At 41.4% G+C, this 16,856-nt stretch overlaps 1 protein-coding gene across 6 annotated transcripts in view; it reads right to left on the reverse strand.

The window, feature by feature from the left end:
- Positions 1–743: 743 nt before the first annotated feature.
- BRD8 (bromodomain containing 8) overlaps positions 744–16,856 on the reverse strand; it is a 29,825-nt gene continuing 13,712 nt past the window's right edge. For 4 of the 6 annotated variants that reach the window (XM_066591367.1, XM_066591366.1, XM_066591364.1 and 1 more), the window contains 11 exons: positions 15,576–15,841; positions 13,338–13,718; positions 12,925–13,009; positions 11,155–11,195; positions 10,846–11,066; positions 10,660–10,752; positions 5,097–5,165; positions 4,669–4,846; positions 4,413–4,517; positions 2,936–2,980; positions 744–2,418 (listed from right to left, as the gene is read on the reverse strand). In XM_066591367.1, coding sequence (XP_066447464.1) covers positions 2,359–2,418; positions 2,936–2,980; positions 4,413–4,517; positions 4,669–4,846; positions 5,097–5,165; positions 10,660–10,752; positions 10,846–11,066; positions 11,155–11,195; positions 12,925–13,009; positions 13,338–13,718; positions 15,576–15,841 — 1,544 coding nt within the window. In that variant the 3' untranslated portion in view covers positions 744–2,358. The remainder of the gene's footprint in view (positions 2,419–2,935; positions 2,981–4,412; positions 4,518–4,668; positions 4,847–5,096; positions 5,166–10,659; positions 10,753–10,845; positions 11,067–11,154; positions 11,196–12,924; positions 13,010–13,337; positions 13,719–15,575; positions 15,842–16,856) is intronic. The other 2 variants (XM_066591369.1, XM_066591368.1) reach the window with 1 other exon arrangement.

A 16,856-nucleotide genomic window follows, 5' to 3' on the forward strand; every position in this document is an offset into this window, starting at 1 on the left:
GACAGCTCATTTGCTCTCCTATGACATCACAGACAATGGAGGCCACAATTGTGGTGAATCCAACTGCATGTTCTGGTAAGAAATTTAAATTGCCTAATAACCTCTTTAAGCAGAAAGCACATATCAAGGTTCTTATCTATTTGACAGTGCACAGAAGTCACATCCAAATTTAAGGCATCGTGTTAGTTATTAGAGATGAGCGAGCACCCAAATGCTCAGGTCCGCGTTATTCTAGTCGAGCTTTTCGCAAAATTCGAGAGCTCTACTCGAGTAACGAACCCCATTGACTACAATGGGAGACTCGAGCATTTTTGTATGTGGGACTGGTGCTGGTGTGTTTGTGTTCTCGCTCGTGTTCTCTCTCAAAAAAATTTGTCGTTGACGCACGCTGCGTTGCGGCGGGGAGGGACCAAGACAGGCACGCCACAGCGGGCAGGAGGCAAAAACTGGTGCGGGGATCGAACCCAGCTTGATGCTCGTTCCAGTAATGAGCACCATCGAGTATGCTAATACTCGAACGAGCATCAAGCTCGGCAGAGTATGTTCGCTCAACTCTATTAGTTATCCAAGCACTGTGGTGATATATTTAAATCCCCTGTTGAGCAAGCCTCTTGAAGGACCTCAGGTGGTCCAGTGTATTATGAAATAAGAAAAGGAAGCAGAAGCACAGATTTTCCTTTAAGTTTACACTTGTGTTTTGCATTTATCACTTTACATACATTTTAACATGCAGAATGTCCAAACATGATTAAAGATGATTTATTTTGTATTTTTACCAACATATACATCAAACAAAACAAATTACATTTTGAAATGTATAATTTTCTACAACCTGCACAAAAATGTTGATACCGGCCCAATTTACAAAGTTCTGTGATTCTTTCCATTCAGCTTCTTACAATGTGTTTGCAAGTCTCATTTTAAAAAAACGCAGGAAATCTATTTTAGACAATTACAGATTTATTCTTTACAATATCTTAAACTGTAATTTCTTTAAATCTGATTGACAAATTACAAGATACGGATTCTACCCTTTAATAAATACTGATGCCCACAATTTATGAATTGGCATATCTAAAGTGGTTGTCTAGGAGTGAAAAGAAAAAAAAATCTACTATTTTTCCTTGTCTCTTCTCTTCTCAGGTTGTGTCTGATATTGTACCTCACACCCATTCAATTGAGCCAAAATACCAAACAGCCTATTGGACAAGGGTGGCGTGATTTCTGGAAGGATAAAAAAAATACATGGGGGGGGGGATTTATGAAAGGTCATGCACCTAGATTTTGATCTATTATGTCTAGGTGACATCTTATGAAAGCTGGAAGACTATTTTATATTACTTATACCTGGTCACATCATTTTACCTTTAGTCTAAATTTGTAGGCATGAGTTAGACCTGATTTATAACTTGTGACTTTTTAAAAAATGTCCCACAAAAAGTCGCACAGCTACTCCAGTGCTGAGGAGGTGTATTTCCAGCACGAACCTTAAACATACACAGAAAGAAGGCATTTGCTCCCATATTTAACATATGATGTGCGATTTTCTGATGAATTTGTCTCATAATAGATCAGTACTAAAGACCAAAAGTCGCACATAAAAGCCATGTGATAAATCTCCCCCATTACTTTTCAAATCCTGAACAACCCCTTTAAAGACCGCGCCTCATGATAACGTCAAAGCTTAATTCACAATGGAAGGACATTTATGTAAAATCTATTTATACGCCTCATTACAGTTAATAACCGATGTCAGCGACTGAGGTCTTAAACACTTTACAAACTATATTCCGATACTGCATAATTGTACAATGTGCAAAAATAGGACTCTACAAAAAAACTGATGAAAATGAACGTAAAAACGTACTTTTAACATTCATAATTTCTCAGAATAAGAGAATAGATGTTCAACCTTTACAACAAGCATATTACAAAACGAAAGTAACAAAATGCTACTACCATCCTTTTCTGGGAATGTCTGTGTGTGTTGCACTAGTACAAACTTTCACTGAAATAACTGGCCTGTTCAGCTACAAGTTTTTGTTGCATTTTTGTAAAGTCTAAAGCAAAAGCGGATCCAAAAAAGGTAAAAGACTGCTGCTTGTGTTGTTTTGGATCCAGTTCCACTTTTAGTTAAAAATATGGGTTCTTGTCCAGTTTTTAGACAGCCGCTTTGCTGTACATATTTACAAATAAAATCAATACTGCTTGAATTGTCACTTCATGGAAGACAGGGCAAACAGAAATGTACTAAGAAACCCAGATACTGGGGTTTTACAATCTAACTTTCCAAAGGAGATATCAAATAATCACACATGATATTAGTGCGATTGCGATGTATTGCACGTAGCAAACGTCTCATTTTTTCATCTTCATATCGGCTTCGATTGCGCAACGGCGGCCTCGTGTTCCTCCATCCTGTGAAAGAAGAAAAAAAAAACAAAAACAAACGTGTTAGTATAAATGAAGGTTTTAAATAATGCGATACCCTACAGTATTTGTCTAGGAAACTGGAGAACCTTTTCCTTTTACATCATGAGTTCACGGTCCGATACAGTTGGAAAAGTTACATACCTGAAACACTAAAGTAGTAACCTTCTGCCTTCTCCTAGTGCTGTCCTAACCCTGTCACAATTCATAGCTCTGAGCTGTTGAACTTACTGAATACACACTACACTGTGGAATGAATACATCTTGATTATCATGCACTGGAGATCAATAAATGTAACCTTGCTATTTGGGGCATGGACACATTTTTACAAACATAAATATCAGTTTGAAGGACAGAAAGAAGCACTAAAAAAAAGCAATACACAGGAGACAAAGCAGACAGTAATAGCTAACAAAATACAATGTCAAACAGCTGTAATGGATGGATGGATGGAGGGCGTTAAAACATATATCCTCCAATACAATGCAGCTATTCAATACTTACAAAAAGAGAGAGAAGGAAGGCAGGAGAGCCCATGGGGACACTGTCCTGTTAAAGGACAAACAGAAAAACAGGTCATATTCCACGGAGACTCTCCTCCGACAAAAGACATTGAGAAGCTGGCGACACAAAAGCAAAAGAGGGGCCCGGATTTTGACAATGATTTCATAGATGGGTAAGGAGACTTGAATATTGGTACAAGAGACTTTCCAACTTTTTTGTGAGATAATTAAGAATCTTTGTTCAACATTTCTAGCAATGGCTTCTTTTGCTTCCCTAGTTAACAATCATGAACATGTGATTGCCTAGTCAGCACTGGAACACAATTATGAATATTAAAAAGGTGAAGCTCCAGATTTAGAGCCATAAGATAGGGAATCACAAGAAAATCTCTAATATTTCCCCTTACAACACATATCATTACTTTTAGGAGATACCATGATTTAGTTGATCATAGCTCTCCACGCATTAGAGGGCATATTCAGAATGTTGAATCCGTCAATGGAGAAAGTAAATGATGGCCAAAAATCTGTTGATAGCTGGAGAAATAGGATCTCCATATGTCTGTCCTTCCTATATACCCACATTGCCTCTTTTCTGTAAATTGGGCGATTTAGGTTAAAAAAATAAAATTATGTATAAAAATGTAATCCCCTAAAAGAGAAGCATATACAACCAACATTTCAAACAATGTAACTCAATGTTTAACTCAGTCTGCAGTATAGTCATCTGCATCAGGAAAAAAATATATTACATTTGTACTCAGGAAAAGCCAATGTAGAAAAATATGTAGTACCTTTAAAATACCCTACATTACAATTTAAGCTGTTTCGTGTATTAACCGTAACACGCACCCTGACCATTATTTATTACATAGTACACCATACATAATGTATGTATTTCACTATGAGCACTGGCAGTGAGATGCACACAACGTTTAATGCTTTATTATACTTATGCAACTTTACCAAGGAAAAATGAAGAAAACAAATATAAAAACGTGGACCATCCGATGATGTAACGCCGCAAAGAATTAGGATGGGTTTTTTATTTTTTTTTTACAAACCTTCACACAAAATAAATCAGAGCAGAGTTTTTTTCTATTTATACAATAACACTGTTCAACAACAACAACAAAAAAAAGTTAGCATTACTCAAAGCAAAACTTTAGAAAGTTCATTATTCAGCTGTTTCAGATTACTAATACTTTTGGAAAACAACAAAAAAAAATGTAACAGAAAATTTCAATTCGCGAAGAGTCTGTCAACAAATCTGTCTAGTTATGTAGTGAACAGGTAATGGAGAGTTACTATTCTGGACAGTAAGAAAGCAGGATAAAACTTACTGTGAGATCAAACTTAGATTGACTGTCACCAAGTTTCCCCAGAAATAAATTTTACAGAGAAACAAATTTAAGAAAAGCTCTTTAGGAAAACTGGCAAAGCCAAAATTAGTTTCTGATCCATACAAATAAAATTACCTTTTCGGAGGCATCTTGCTTGCGTGTGGAATCTCGGCCCCTCAGACTTTTTGCACTGATTCCAGACTCAGATGTTTGCATAATTAGCTGCGTGGCTAGAAATTGCTATGATGTGTGAAAGAGACATGTAAAAAAAGGGGGGAAAAAATACTATGAAAACTATATGCTTAATTATAAATAATCATAAAATGAAAGGAAGTTGAAAGTCATAACATGAAAGGTGGTTCAGCATAGTCAATGACACTAGTACCCATACCTGGATTTGTTCTAGCACATCACGCTGCATTTCTACAGCCATGTGGTAGACATCGTGATCAGAACTGTTATACATTACAGCATTCTGGAACATAAGCATGATGTCCCTTTGGAATTCCGCCGTACTCCGAATTAATCCAGTCTCAATGTTCTTCTTTATAGTAGATAGGTCCATAGGCCTTTGAAATAAAAAAGTTGCATAAAGAGTAAAGCAACAGATTATCCTTAACATGTCAAACGAATTAATACTGACAACTACTTGCTTCTGTGTAATGGAATGAAAATTCTCAAATCAGCAGTGGAAAAACAGCACACATCCACCCATCTAAATGAGACAATTATTTTCTCTTCCACATGTAGAATTTCTCTGTAATTACTGTAGGTGTTGGAAATATAACAATACACATTGGAATAAATTGGTATTCTTACCTTTGTACAATACTGTGATAACCTGGAGCAATGTCATCTGTCACTGGCTGAAGAAAGACATTGGCGTACCTGAACAGAAAGGGGGAAAAAAATAAATTATATATATATATATATCTCAATTGCTTAGTTAATCGTTCCACTGGACCTCTCATCATTCAAGGAATGCTCCCATAAAAAAGGTCTCCCATGTTGTTTATTCGTATCATTGAACAAGTTTATTTTGAAAGTCTACCTACACTTTCAGGTAATTTTTCAGAATAAGCAGATGTGTGTACAGGAGGAATAACTCTTTTTTTGGTCATTGTAGCCTGCATTTTCCAATGCTTTTACCCACTACAGACTGTATCTCTTATACAGACAACCGTATTCTTCATCTGTGTCCTGTCTGTATTGCACAGAGAGCGCATCGACCCATTATAGCTTATTAGGCTAGTCACATGGACATTTTTACCTACAAGACCGATGACTGCATCTCCTATTCTGAGTTGTTTCATGGATACGAGTAGGACATAAAATGTCCACTGTCCCCCAAAATGGGACAGCACACAGATGGGTGTGCTGTCTGATGCGAGTTGCGCCTGAGATTTTTGAGGACAACTCACATCTACAGCCATATGAATGAAGCTCAGTCTTCCTAGAGCTGGTGGGTGCAGACTAACTGTTATATAATCTACACAATACACAGAGCAGGATAACAGGATTCTTTGTTACTCGCCATAACATGCTTTTCTCTGACGTTTTTTCAGGGACATAGCAAAGTCCTTGAGTATAGCTCCTGCCATTAGGATCATAAAATAATGACCCAACAGTCAGTATTCAAATGGACTCACCTGGTGCATAGCGGGGCCCCTAATGTGAAAGGGGACATCCCGCCTGCACCGATGATCCTGGTGTGCTTGTGAAAACAACTCGTGTAGTCCTCCAGACAATCCCAAAGTGGATGGGAGAGCAGCAGAACAAAAACCCCAAAAAGAAACAATTCCAGATGAGGAGTGACAAACCAGAGGAACAGCAGGAGCGCGGACATCACTTATTTTTTCTTTTACCTCTGGTTCCTCCCACTAGGAGGCAGACACTCAGTAAAGGAAGAGTTGACTCTTCCTACCAGCTAAATACCTGCAGTCACTAAGGTAATTCAGTTTGTACACAAGCAGTAGGAGAGGAAAAGCCCAAAGGCCCTTTTACACACAACTATTATCGCTCAAAAGCCATCTTTTGATGATAATCGTTATGTGTAAATGTGTGCCCATCGTGCACTGTTCATCTATCGCTGACTTCAGGTCCGTATGAAATACATTGACACTGATAAGAAGGACCCCACGCTGAGTTCTCAGTGGGCAGAAAATTCGTCAGTCAAGTATCTGACGAATTTTGAGCGATCATTTGTGTGTGTAAATGCAGCTTAACTGCATAGCAAGCTCAAATAGAACATACAACTTAATGAAGAAGCACAGGGATAATCTCAGAACAGAGAAATTGCCAGTTCCCTGAAAACAATGGGTGGGTACCATGCCCCCCAATGAACATCCGAGAAAAGGATTTCATCACAAGTAACAAAAAAAAATAAAAAAAATCTTGTTTTTTTTCGTTTGTGTCATTGAGGGGCACAGCAAAGACGTTGGGACATTCAAAAGCAGTCCTATGGGGTGGGTCTGAAATACTGGTGAAGCGGTCAGTTTACTGCCATTCGCAGTATCCTGCAACCAATAGCAGCGTCAGAAGATGCAAAAGTATGCACCCTGTAAAACTTTGTGAAAGTATGAAGCGAAGACCAGGTCGTGGGCTTGCAAACCTGGATATCAGAAGTGTTGTGAGAGACAGTCCAGTATGCCCTTGGCACGTTAGGCCTCCGAGATCACCGACCTGATCCAATGGGCGACAGTGAACTTTGAGGATGCCTCGACAAGGGCTGTCAGGGATGACGAACAAAGAATTCAAACAGAAGAGTTCCGTGTCAGAGAGAAAGATCTGTGGTGCACAGATGACGTCGAGCTTGTGTAGATGACGTTCTGTATGGTGTGAAGGTTCCGGACAGAAGGATGTCCTCATTGAGGTGGAAAGATGGAACTGGGCGGAGGACTACTTTTTCCAGATGAAGCACCATAAAGGGAGATCTGCATCATGACGCAGCGAGTTCAGAGACGCAAAAAATAAAAGTAATGGCTACTAGGAAGGAAACCTTCCAAAATAGTAGCTGGGAGAGAAATGTCACACAATGGCTCAAAAAGAGAGCATTGTAATGCATCTAGAATCAAAATGAGGTCCCAAGGTGCTGATGGAAGATGGTAAGGAGGGCCAGCGTGTGCCACTCCCTGAAGGAATGTACACACTGTAGATTTGGAAGCCAGTGAGCGTTGGAAAAGGACCGATTGTGCGGAGAGTTAACCCTTTAGAGAGCTGAGACTCAAGCCCATATGCATGCCTGACTGGAGGAAGGAAAGAACTCTGGGAACAGAAAAATGCATTTGTCAGATTCCTGGCCCTGAGCATAGTTTAGACAATTGGGTATGCGAATCCTTGCGCTTTCAAGACTGCGGATTCAACAGCCGTGTTGTCAAAACTCAGAGTACGTAAGTGTGGGTGAAAAGCTGGGCCCTGCCGCAGGAGAATTTGGATGACCCAACAGAGAATTTTGGCAGCTCCCCTCATCACCACTGCGCTTCTTGTGCAGCCCTGGTGATCACTCATGTACACGATGGCAGTCATGTTGTCTGTTTGGATACGGATTGGATGACCATCCCGAATCATAAACCAGTGGGCTAGAGACAGACGAATGGCTCTGAGCTCCAGTACAGTGATGAGGACAGATGATTCAGAGTTGGTCCACTGTTCCTGCACTGTTAAGCTACCAAAGATCGCTTTTTAATCCTCAGGAAATGGATACATTATGTCCAGGCGCTTAGGCTTCACCCCTTAGTGATCGCCCTATAGTGTTTTTACGTCCTGCAGCTGCAGGGTGTGTATGAAGGGAGATCACGCTGAGACCTTCCTCCATACAACGCGAGTGTCAGCTGTTTCTTTCAGCTGACATCAGCGGGCAACAGCCACGACAACTTGCACGGCCAATCGCGGCTGTTAACCCTTTAAATGCCGCAGTGAATCCTGACAGGTGCATTTAAATCCCTGAAAAGATGTTCAGGGGTCCCGTACAGCTGCCCCTCGATGAGATCGCAGGGAGCCATGCAGGTGTCATGGCAGCCAGGGGCTTTCTGAAAGGCTGTCTTGGCAGTATGCCCATCAAGCCATCCCTGTGGGGTGGCCTGATAGACTGCCTGTCAGATTGTAGTATGATGTAATGCTATGACATTACATCATACTGCAAGAGCGATCAAAGCATTGCAAGTTGTGGTCCCCTAGGAGAACTAAATAAAAAAAATGTAAAAATAAGAATAAAAAGTTTTACTAATTATTAAAAAAATAAGTAAAAAAAAAAACCAAAAAAAACCCCAACCCTTTTGCCATATTTACAAAAATATGTATTTAGTATAACTGCGTCCATAAAAGTCTTATCTACCAAAGTAATGTATTATTTACCAAGCACAGTGAACGTTGTCCGAAAATAAAAAAATAAAGAACACCAGAAACGCACTTTTTTTGGTCGCCCTGTCTCCAAGAAAGAAAAAAATTTAATAAAAAGCGATCAAAAAGCCACATGTATTAAAATGGTACCAATGAAAACTACAGGTCGTACCGCACAAAATGAGCCCTCACACAACTAGGTCGACGAAAAAAAAAAAAAAAGTTATCGTGCACAGCAAATGGAAACAGAAAATAATTTGAAAAAATTAAATATCTTAAAAAAAAAAAAACAAGTAGTACAGCAAAAAGAAAAAAAAATAACTATACAAGTTTGGTTTTGTAGTAATCATACTGACCCGTAGAATAAAGTTATCAGGTCACTTTTGTCAGAATTCCCCCTGCACTGCCCAGAGAAACCCAAAGAGGATGACCACCCTTCCCCCCCAAAAGGTAACCGCGCTCTCACTCCCGCTTGGGCCGCAAGGGGAACAAGATGGGAGAAGCATAGGGGGCAAGGTAAGGAAAAACTAAGGGCCATCATACTTGCCTCCCAGAGGAAGGTGCCACGTGCTGTGGCATCAATATCCAGCTTGATCCACTGCTATTTCAGGCCTCGCTTTGGTGGGGAGGCGAGTCCAGGGACTTTGAGCGAGAGAATCTTTGCTGCCAGGTCACAGAAAAGTTAGGGCTTTTCTGTGCTACCTTGCTTTCGGGAGGAAGGAAAGCAACCCTGATGTCTCTCCTCAATAGAGTAGTAGGGGAATTCTGTCACCCTGTGAAACCATAAAGTCAAAGGAGAAAGCAGCTCCAGGTATATAGCAGGTAGAAGGATTCAACTTGTCCTTTACTTATTGTCCACCTTCTAGTGGCAGGAGCCATACCAAAGGTCTTTGCTATGTACCCCAATAATACAGACAAGAAATTGCATCTTTATCTTTCTTTAGCACTCCATTATAAGTAACGGCATCATGAAGGACATTATACAGCAGTATTGAACTTTGTAGATTTCACGGGCTGTGAGGCAGTAGATCATTTACTATTAGTTGCAGCTGCATCTGTTTCAGTCTCTCAGCCTCGGTCTCCCACCTACAGCAGCCGGAGCCCCAACACACACAACCGATACTACAGATGAACTTCACATGACAACAGGTGGTAGGCAGCAAATCATAACAAAGCAAGGCTGCTAGTGGTCAGCAGTTTAGTGAATTTTCAGCGCACAAAAACATTTTTAGGTAGAGGGATTTGCACTTTTACTGGTTATCACATAAGTACATCATGCATTCTAAAAGATCATGCAAAAAAACACACACATTGTGTATGTATATACCGTATATACCGGCGTATAAGACGACTTTTGAACCCCGAAAAATCTGCTCTGCAGTCGGGGGTCGTCTTATGCGCCGGTAATACAAAAAAAAAAAAAGTGTAAAAAAAAAAAAATTCATTACTCACCTCCCACGGCGTCCTGTCGCGCTCCGGCAGGATGTCGCTCGCTCCGGCAGGATGTCGCTCGCTCCTCGTCGCCACCGCAGCATAGCTTTCTGAATGCGGGGCTTGAAATCCCCGCTTCCAGAAAGCTAGTACACACGCCGGCAGCCATGACAGCATTGAATGGCTGTGATTGGCTGAAGGCGCACGTGTTAGCAATCACACCCATTCAATGATGTCATTGAATAGTGTGATTGGCTGAAGCCACGTGCGCTTTAGCCAATCACAGCCATTCAATGATGTCATGGCTGCCGGCGTGTGTATTAGCTTTCTGGAAGCGGGGATTTCAAGCCCCGCATTCAGAAAGCTATGCTGCGCCGGGGACGAGGAGCCAGCGACAGCCTCCCGGAGCGAGCGACATCCTGCCGGAGCGCGACAGGACGCCGTGGGAGGTGAGTAATGAATTTATTTTTTTTTCACCACTGAATACCGGCGTATAAGGTGACAGTTGGGGGGTCGTCTTATACGCCCCGTCGCCTTATACGCCGGTATATACGGTATATATATTAGTGAAATAGAGACAAGAAAGCACGGTTCGTTTTGACAGATGACAGACCTGTGATTGGCAGCCGCTCTCCATACCAACATAATGGCTTTTTTCCAAATTTTCTGAGCTTGTATTGCTTCTTGATCCTCACTGCAGACGGAGCTGAAATTATAGTCACGTGTTATTTTAAACCAGCAAAATAAAATTTTGATTTGCTGATATTATCTCCACAAACATATACATAAATTCACTCACAACTGGGAGGATGCTGGACTGCTGGGAATAGAATCAGCAAGTGTGTGGGACTGAAGTTGGGCGTTATGAATGCTGAATCCATCATCGCTCTCACTAATTGGAGGTTCATTATCAACTTCAGACAGATATTCCTCCCCAGCTTCTTCTTCTTTAGGCTCTTCAGGACTGCCAACCTCACTTGTGACATCCTCCTCTTCCTCTTCTTCCTCTCCTTGAGAGTCCTAGATAAAAAGTATTTACATAACTCCCCTTACATATATAAAGCTGCATCTTAAAAGTTTTTGAAAAAGTATATGACAAAATAGTTACCTTGTTCTGATTGGCAGTTAGAGGTTCTGATTTAATTGTATCTGAAAACCAAAGCAGAACCGTGAAAAAAATGCATAAATTGCCTAGTCCTCCTATCAACTGTTCTAAATTAGAACTTAAAAGGGAACCTGGCATCACCTTTGAGCGCTATAAAACTACTGGGGCTCAAAAGTGAGGGAACGGGGAGTCTGCAGAGCTGTGTGGTCTACTCACTGGCTGCCCCGTTACTGCTCTGTGTGCGTGCATCTGCTCTCCCATAAGAATGAACAGTAAAGCGTGTGCACAGAGCAGCCTTAACCCCTTAACGACCGGGCCATAGTGTTTTTACGTCCTGCAGCTGCAGGACGTGTATGGAGGGAGGTAGCGCCGCGATCTCCCTCCATACAGCGCGGGCGTCAGCTGTTTATTACAGCTGACACCCGCAGGCAATAGCCGCGCTCGGCCGTTCGTGGCTATTAACCCTTTAAATGCCGCTGTCAATTCTGACAGCGGCATTTAAATCCCCCGAAAGCTGTTTGGGGGTCCCGCACGGCCCCCCCCGCGGTGAGATCGGGGGATCCGTGCAGATGTCATGGCAGCCGGGGGCCTAATGAATGGCCCCAGGGCTGCCTTAGCAGACTGCCTATCAAGCCATCCACACAGGGTGGCTTGAAAGACTGCCTGTAAAAAAGCAGTATGACGTAATGCTATAGCATTACGTCATACTGCAGGAGTGATCAAAGCATGGCATGTTAAAGTCCCCCAGGGGGATTTCAAAGTAAAGTAAAAAAAAAGATCAATAAAGTTTTTTAAATTGTAAAAAAAAAAAAAAAAAAAAAAAAAAAAAAGTTATAAAAGTTTAAATCACCCCCCTTTTGCCATATCTATTATTAAAAAAATCTAAATCATAAAATAAAAATATGTATTTGATATCGCCGCGTCCGTAAAAGTCCGATCTATTAAAGTAGTGCATTATTTTTTCTGCACGGTGAACGTCGTCCGAAAAAAAAAATAAAGAACGCCAGAAATGCATTTTTTTAGTTACCCTGTCTCCCAGAAAAAACGCAATAAAAAGCGATCAAAAAGTCGTATGTATTCCGAATTAGTACTAACGGAAACTACAGGACATCCCGCAAAAAATGAGCCCTTGCTCAACTACGTCGACGGAAAAATAAAAAAGTTATCGCGCGCACAAAATGACCGCAGAAAATAATTGAAAAAAATTAAATATCTTAAAAAAAAATACAAGTACTACAGCAAAAACAATACTATTCAAGTTTGGTATCGTAGTAATCGTACTGACCCATAGAATAAAAATATCAGGTCGTTTTTGTTGCAGTTTGTGCGTCGTAGAAACAGGACGCACCGAAAGATGGTGGAATGTCGTTTTTTTTCCATTTCTCTACGCTAAGAATTTTTAAAAAGTTTTTCAGTACATTATATGGTACAATAAATAGTGCCATTGAAAAATACAACTCGTCCCGCAAAAAACAAGCCCTCATACAGCGACGTCGATGGATAAATAAAGGAGCTACGACTTTTTTAAAAGGGAGTAGGAAAAAACAAAAATGGGAAAAAAGCAAAAAAGCCTGGTCATTAAGGGGTTAAAAAAAGGCTGTGTGCACGTGCCAACTTTACAGGGACTCAGAGCTAGTAGAAGACACAGCTCCCCGCACTGCTGGTTTCCTCACTTTTGAGCCCCATAATGTAGTTTATGTAACTCAAAAGTGATGACAGGCCCCCTTTAAAAGTCTAATAGATTTTACTATTTCTACTATTTCCAATGCGTACCAGTTACAGATGTATTCTCCTCGGTTATCCCCTTTTCTTCGTCATTAGAAAAAGCTTCACTGTGAGAAGTTTCATATTGCGGCTCCTTGAGGCAAGAGAAGAAAAATATTAAAGGGAACCTGTCACATCCTACAAGTACTATAAAACAAAGTTATGGTGCTTAGAGGACAGGGAATATTGAGTCTCTGGGTGTAATTCTTTATTACTTACCCAGCTCCCCATTCCCCTCTCACCCTTGGAAGTTGGTGCTCAGTCTAGTGTGCAGTCCTATAGAGAACAGTACATCTCTGGACTCTATGCTCCCTATCCTATAAGCACCATCACGTAGCTTAAAGCACTTTTAGGATGTAACAGGATCCCTTTAATTAGCCAAATAAAAATGCTATAAAAAATATGCACTTAATAAAATGTACCTCTGTTTTCACTTGGTGATCAGTTTCTTCCTCTTCTTCTTTAACTGGATCTTTTACACTGGTTTCATTTATCTCTTCTTCAGGGGTTTCAAGCTGAAAGGTCGAGCGAGAAGTCACAGATGCCCCCTCTGACTGAGCAGGTTCTACCTCTGGTTCAGAAGGTTCAGCTTTTATATCAGTAAGCTCCATTATATTCATTATTGTATCTGTATCCTTGGGCCCCGGAATAAGAGACTTCGGAAGTGTCTCTTGTTTCACCGTGTGTTCCTGGACAGCCTGATCCCAGGGCCCACCAAGGGCTTGGGGGTCATCATTCTCTTCACAAAATGAAAGGGCTGCCTCAACTGCAGCGACATCCAGCACTTCAGGATGGTCATCAACCTATTCACAGAATACATATTCGATTACAAAGCAACAAAAAAAGCCCTCATACAGCTATATCCACAGAACATGTTTAAAAAGGTATAGCTCTTGGAATGGGAAATGAACAAAAACAAAAGGAAAATATTAGAGATCAGCGAGTATACTCGTTTCGAGTAATTACTCGATCGAGCACCGCAATTTTAAAGTACTTCCGTACTTGGGTGAAAAGATTCGGGGGGTGCCGGGGGTAGCAGCGGGGAACAGGGGGGAGCCCTCTCTCTCTCCCTCTCCCCACTGCAACCCCCCACTCACCCACGGCGCCCCCCGAATCTTTTCGCCCGAGTACGAAAGTACTCGAAAATCGCGGTGCTCGGGTGAAAAAGGGGCGTGGCCGAGGTTCGCTCATCTCTAGAAAATATAGAAAAATGGCCAGTCCTTAAGAGGCTAATACACCCAAGTGAATAATTATTCCAACAGTTGTCTTTAGGAGAGTTTACTCACTCACCCGTATAGTTTTACTTCAGTGGAAAATTCTCCACCTCCTACGAGGATGTAAAGCAACCCCCCAGTTTCTGGATTCACATAGCAAGTATAATTCTCTTATTGATCAGAAGCATTCACAGAAAGAGAATCTAAAATCTAACTTCTATTATACTTGATTAAACATTTGGGGCAGACTATATACATATAAAGAGACGGACTGCAAATGCAGGAAACTGGTTTATAAATGTTCACCGGTAATACTTTCCACTTTGTAGTCCGTTACACCTCCCTAATAACATAGGAGAGGTGTCAAAAAAACAGCAGGTGTCATACACAAAGCATGCATATGAAGCAGATAAATGGTGTAGGTGGCTAGTACAGAAAATTCATTAGCAGCCCCTCTGCTCTATAAATCCCAGCACCTTTATGCAATAAGGATCAGGGACATATTGCAATGCAAGTGTTAAACGCAGATGCCGTGTCCATCTAAGATGCATAACTCACAGATGTAGTAACCATGACAGTTTGTATACATGCAGGATAACAAACTGTACAGTAGCCCTGATCCATGTCTTTCTGCACGTATTAATTAGTGAGAATTGGCAGCAGCGTTCTTTCTCCTGGCTCCCGCCTCCTCACTAGTCGCGATAAAACAAGTGGGCTCTATCGCGACTAGTGAGGAGGCTAGGTCCTGTCACGTAGTGATACACTTTGGGAGCACTGAGCTAACTTACAGGTTTGAATCTGATGCAGAGGCACAGTGGGAAAAAGAGTGAAACGTACATGCATGTCAGGTAAACTAATACATGCAGAAAGACATGGAACGGGGCTACTGTACAGTTTGTTCTACTGCATACAAACTGTCATGGTTACTACATCTGTTTCTTTGTTAAATCATCTGAGTTATGCATCTTGAGCAGGCAACTCACAAATACTTTCTCTGCGGAGCCTTTGAATCTATTACTCGGGGCTAGCAGAGTGAGAAGGTTTGCCTTCTCTGCACTCAGATGGACACGGCATCTGCATTTAACACTTGCTTTGCAATATGTCCCTGATCCTTATTGCATAAAGGTGCTGCGATCTTCCAACTACCCAATACCCACAGTGCATTGGTAGTGTTAGAGTACTAATGCACTATATCTGCTCTCTGATTGACCAGAACTACTCATGTGATCAGCACTGACCAATAGTGCAGAGTGTGCATTAGGTAGTTAGAAAATTGCTGCAGCCATCTTGAATGGAACTCGGTACCGGTGAATTGGAAGAGCAGCAGAAAAGAACAACTGCAAGTAATATAACCCCCCTACCCTCTGGTCCTGGGACAGCATTTTACCCCAAAACTGTAGAGTAATTTTAAATTACAAAAACATTACAGGGGTGTGTCACGCTTACTTTGTCTTCAATTATTGCAATGATGTCGCCAACAGTTTCAAAATCTAACTCCTCTCCAGTGTAAGATACAGCAATGTCCATTTTCTCTGCTAGATCCAGGTCTCCCTTGCTGTCTGAAGATTCATCTTTTGACTGTGTGCTGTTATCTCCAGTTCCCAGGCATTCCTTATTAATAGAATCTATGATCATAGAAATGTCACTACTGTCCATAGACACAGTAACTGTGTGTGGATCAGAAGTACTCTCACTGTCCTCCTGCTGGGTCACTATAGGGACAAATCAAAATCATTGAATAGATCATTTCTGCAAAATTACATTTGTATTTAAAAGAGATTTTTAAAATGTATAGAACAGGCAATTTTATGCATTTTTGCAAAACGTTTTATTAGCCTAGTCTGTACATGTTAATTACAAAATCCCTCTTTTGCTATGCAGCTAGAAGACCAGGCTGAGAAATCAGTCTTCACTTAGCTGTATAACAGTAGAGGGCGCTCCAGTCAGATGTCTGCACCTGTTCTCTATAGAACTGCAGACACTGTTGTCTTCCCTTAATACAGTTTATCAATAAAAGGTCACCATTAAAATTTTAACAACTCTGGGCCCGTGTCCACTACCCTTGTGTTTTTCAATCCTAATGTCGCTCGCATACGCCGTCGTCAATGGGCACAAGAAGTGTTCCATTTTGCGGAGGGCTTCCCTTCCACAGCGCTCGCTCCGCGCCGGACTCAATGCATTGACAGGGCTCTCAGTGCATCGGGTAATCACTATTATAGGTCACAGTCCTACGCACTGAGTCAGTCATTGCATTCGGTCGGGTGGGAAGCAAGCAGCACTGTGAAGAAGTGTTCTATTCTGCATACAGCTTCTCTTTTCACAGCGCCCGCTCCCTGCTGGACAAGGTGCACTGACAGGGCCTCAGTGCATCGAGCCCAGCGGGAGGCAAGCACTGTGAAGGGGAAGCCCTCGCAGAAAAAAACGCTTCTTCACTGCTCCGGAGTACGGTGGCGTATTAGAGGGACATGAGAACTGTAAAACATGGGGTGGACACAGGTGTATTAAAAATAAAATATATATACCACTGATATTAACAGCCTATTAATAAACTATTACTGGGGGAGAAAAGGGTCTACAGCTGTTCAATAGAGAACAGGTGAAGACACATCTGAATGAAGCACCCTCTGTTATACATATAGGTGAAGATGGATTACTCAGCCCTGCAAAGCTGAAGAGCATTTAAAATCTACAGAATAAGCTGATAAAACCTATTGCAAAAATGCTTAG

The sequence above is a fragment of the Eleutherodactylus coqui genome, chromosome 2 (assembly GCF_035609145.1).
Source record: "Eleutherodactylus coqui strain aEleCoq1 chromosome 2, aEleCoq1.hap1, whole genome shotgun sequence".
Classification (NCBI taxonomy): Eukaryota; Metazoa; Chordata; class Amphibia; order Anura; family Eleutherodactylidae; genus Eleutherodactylus; species Eleutherodactylus coqui.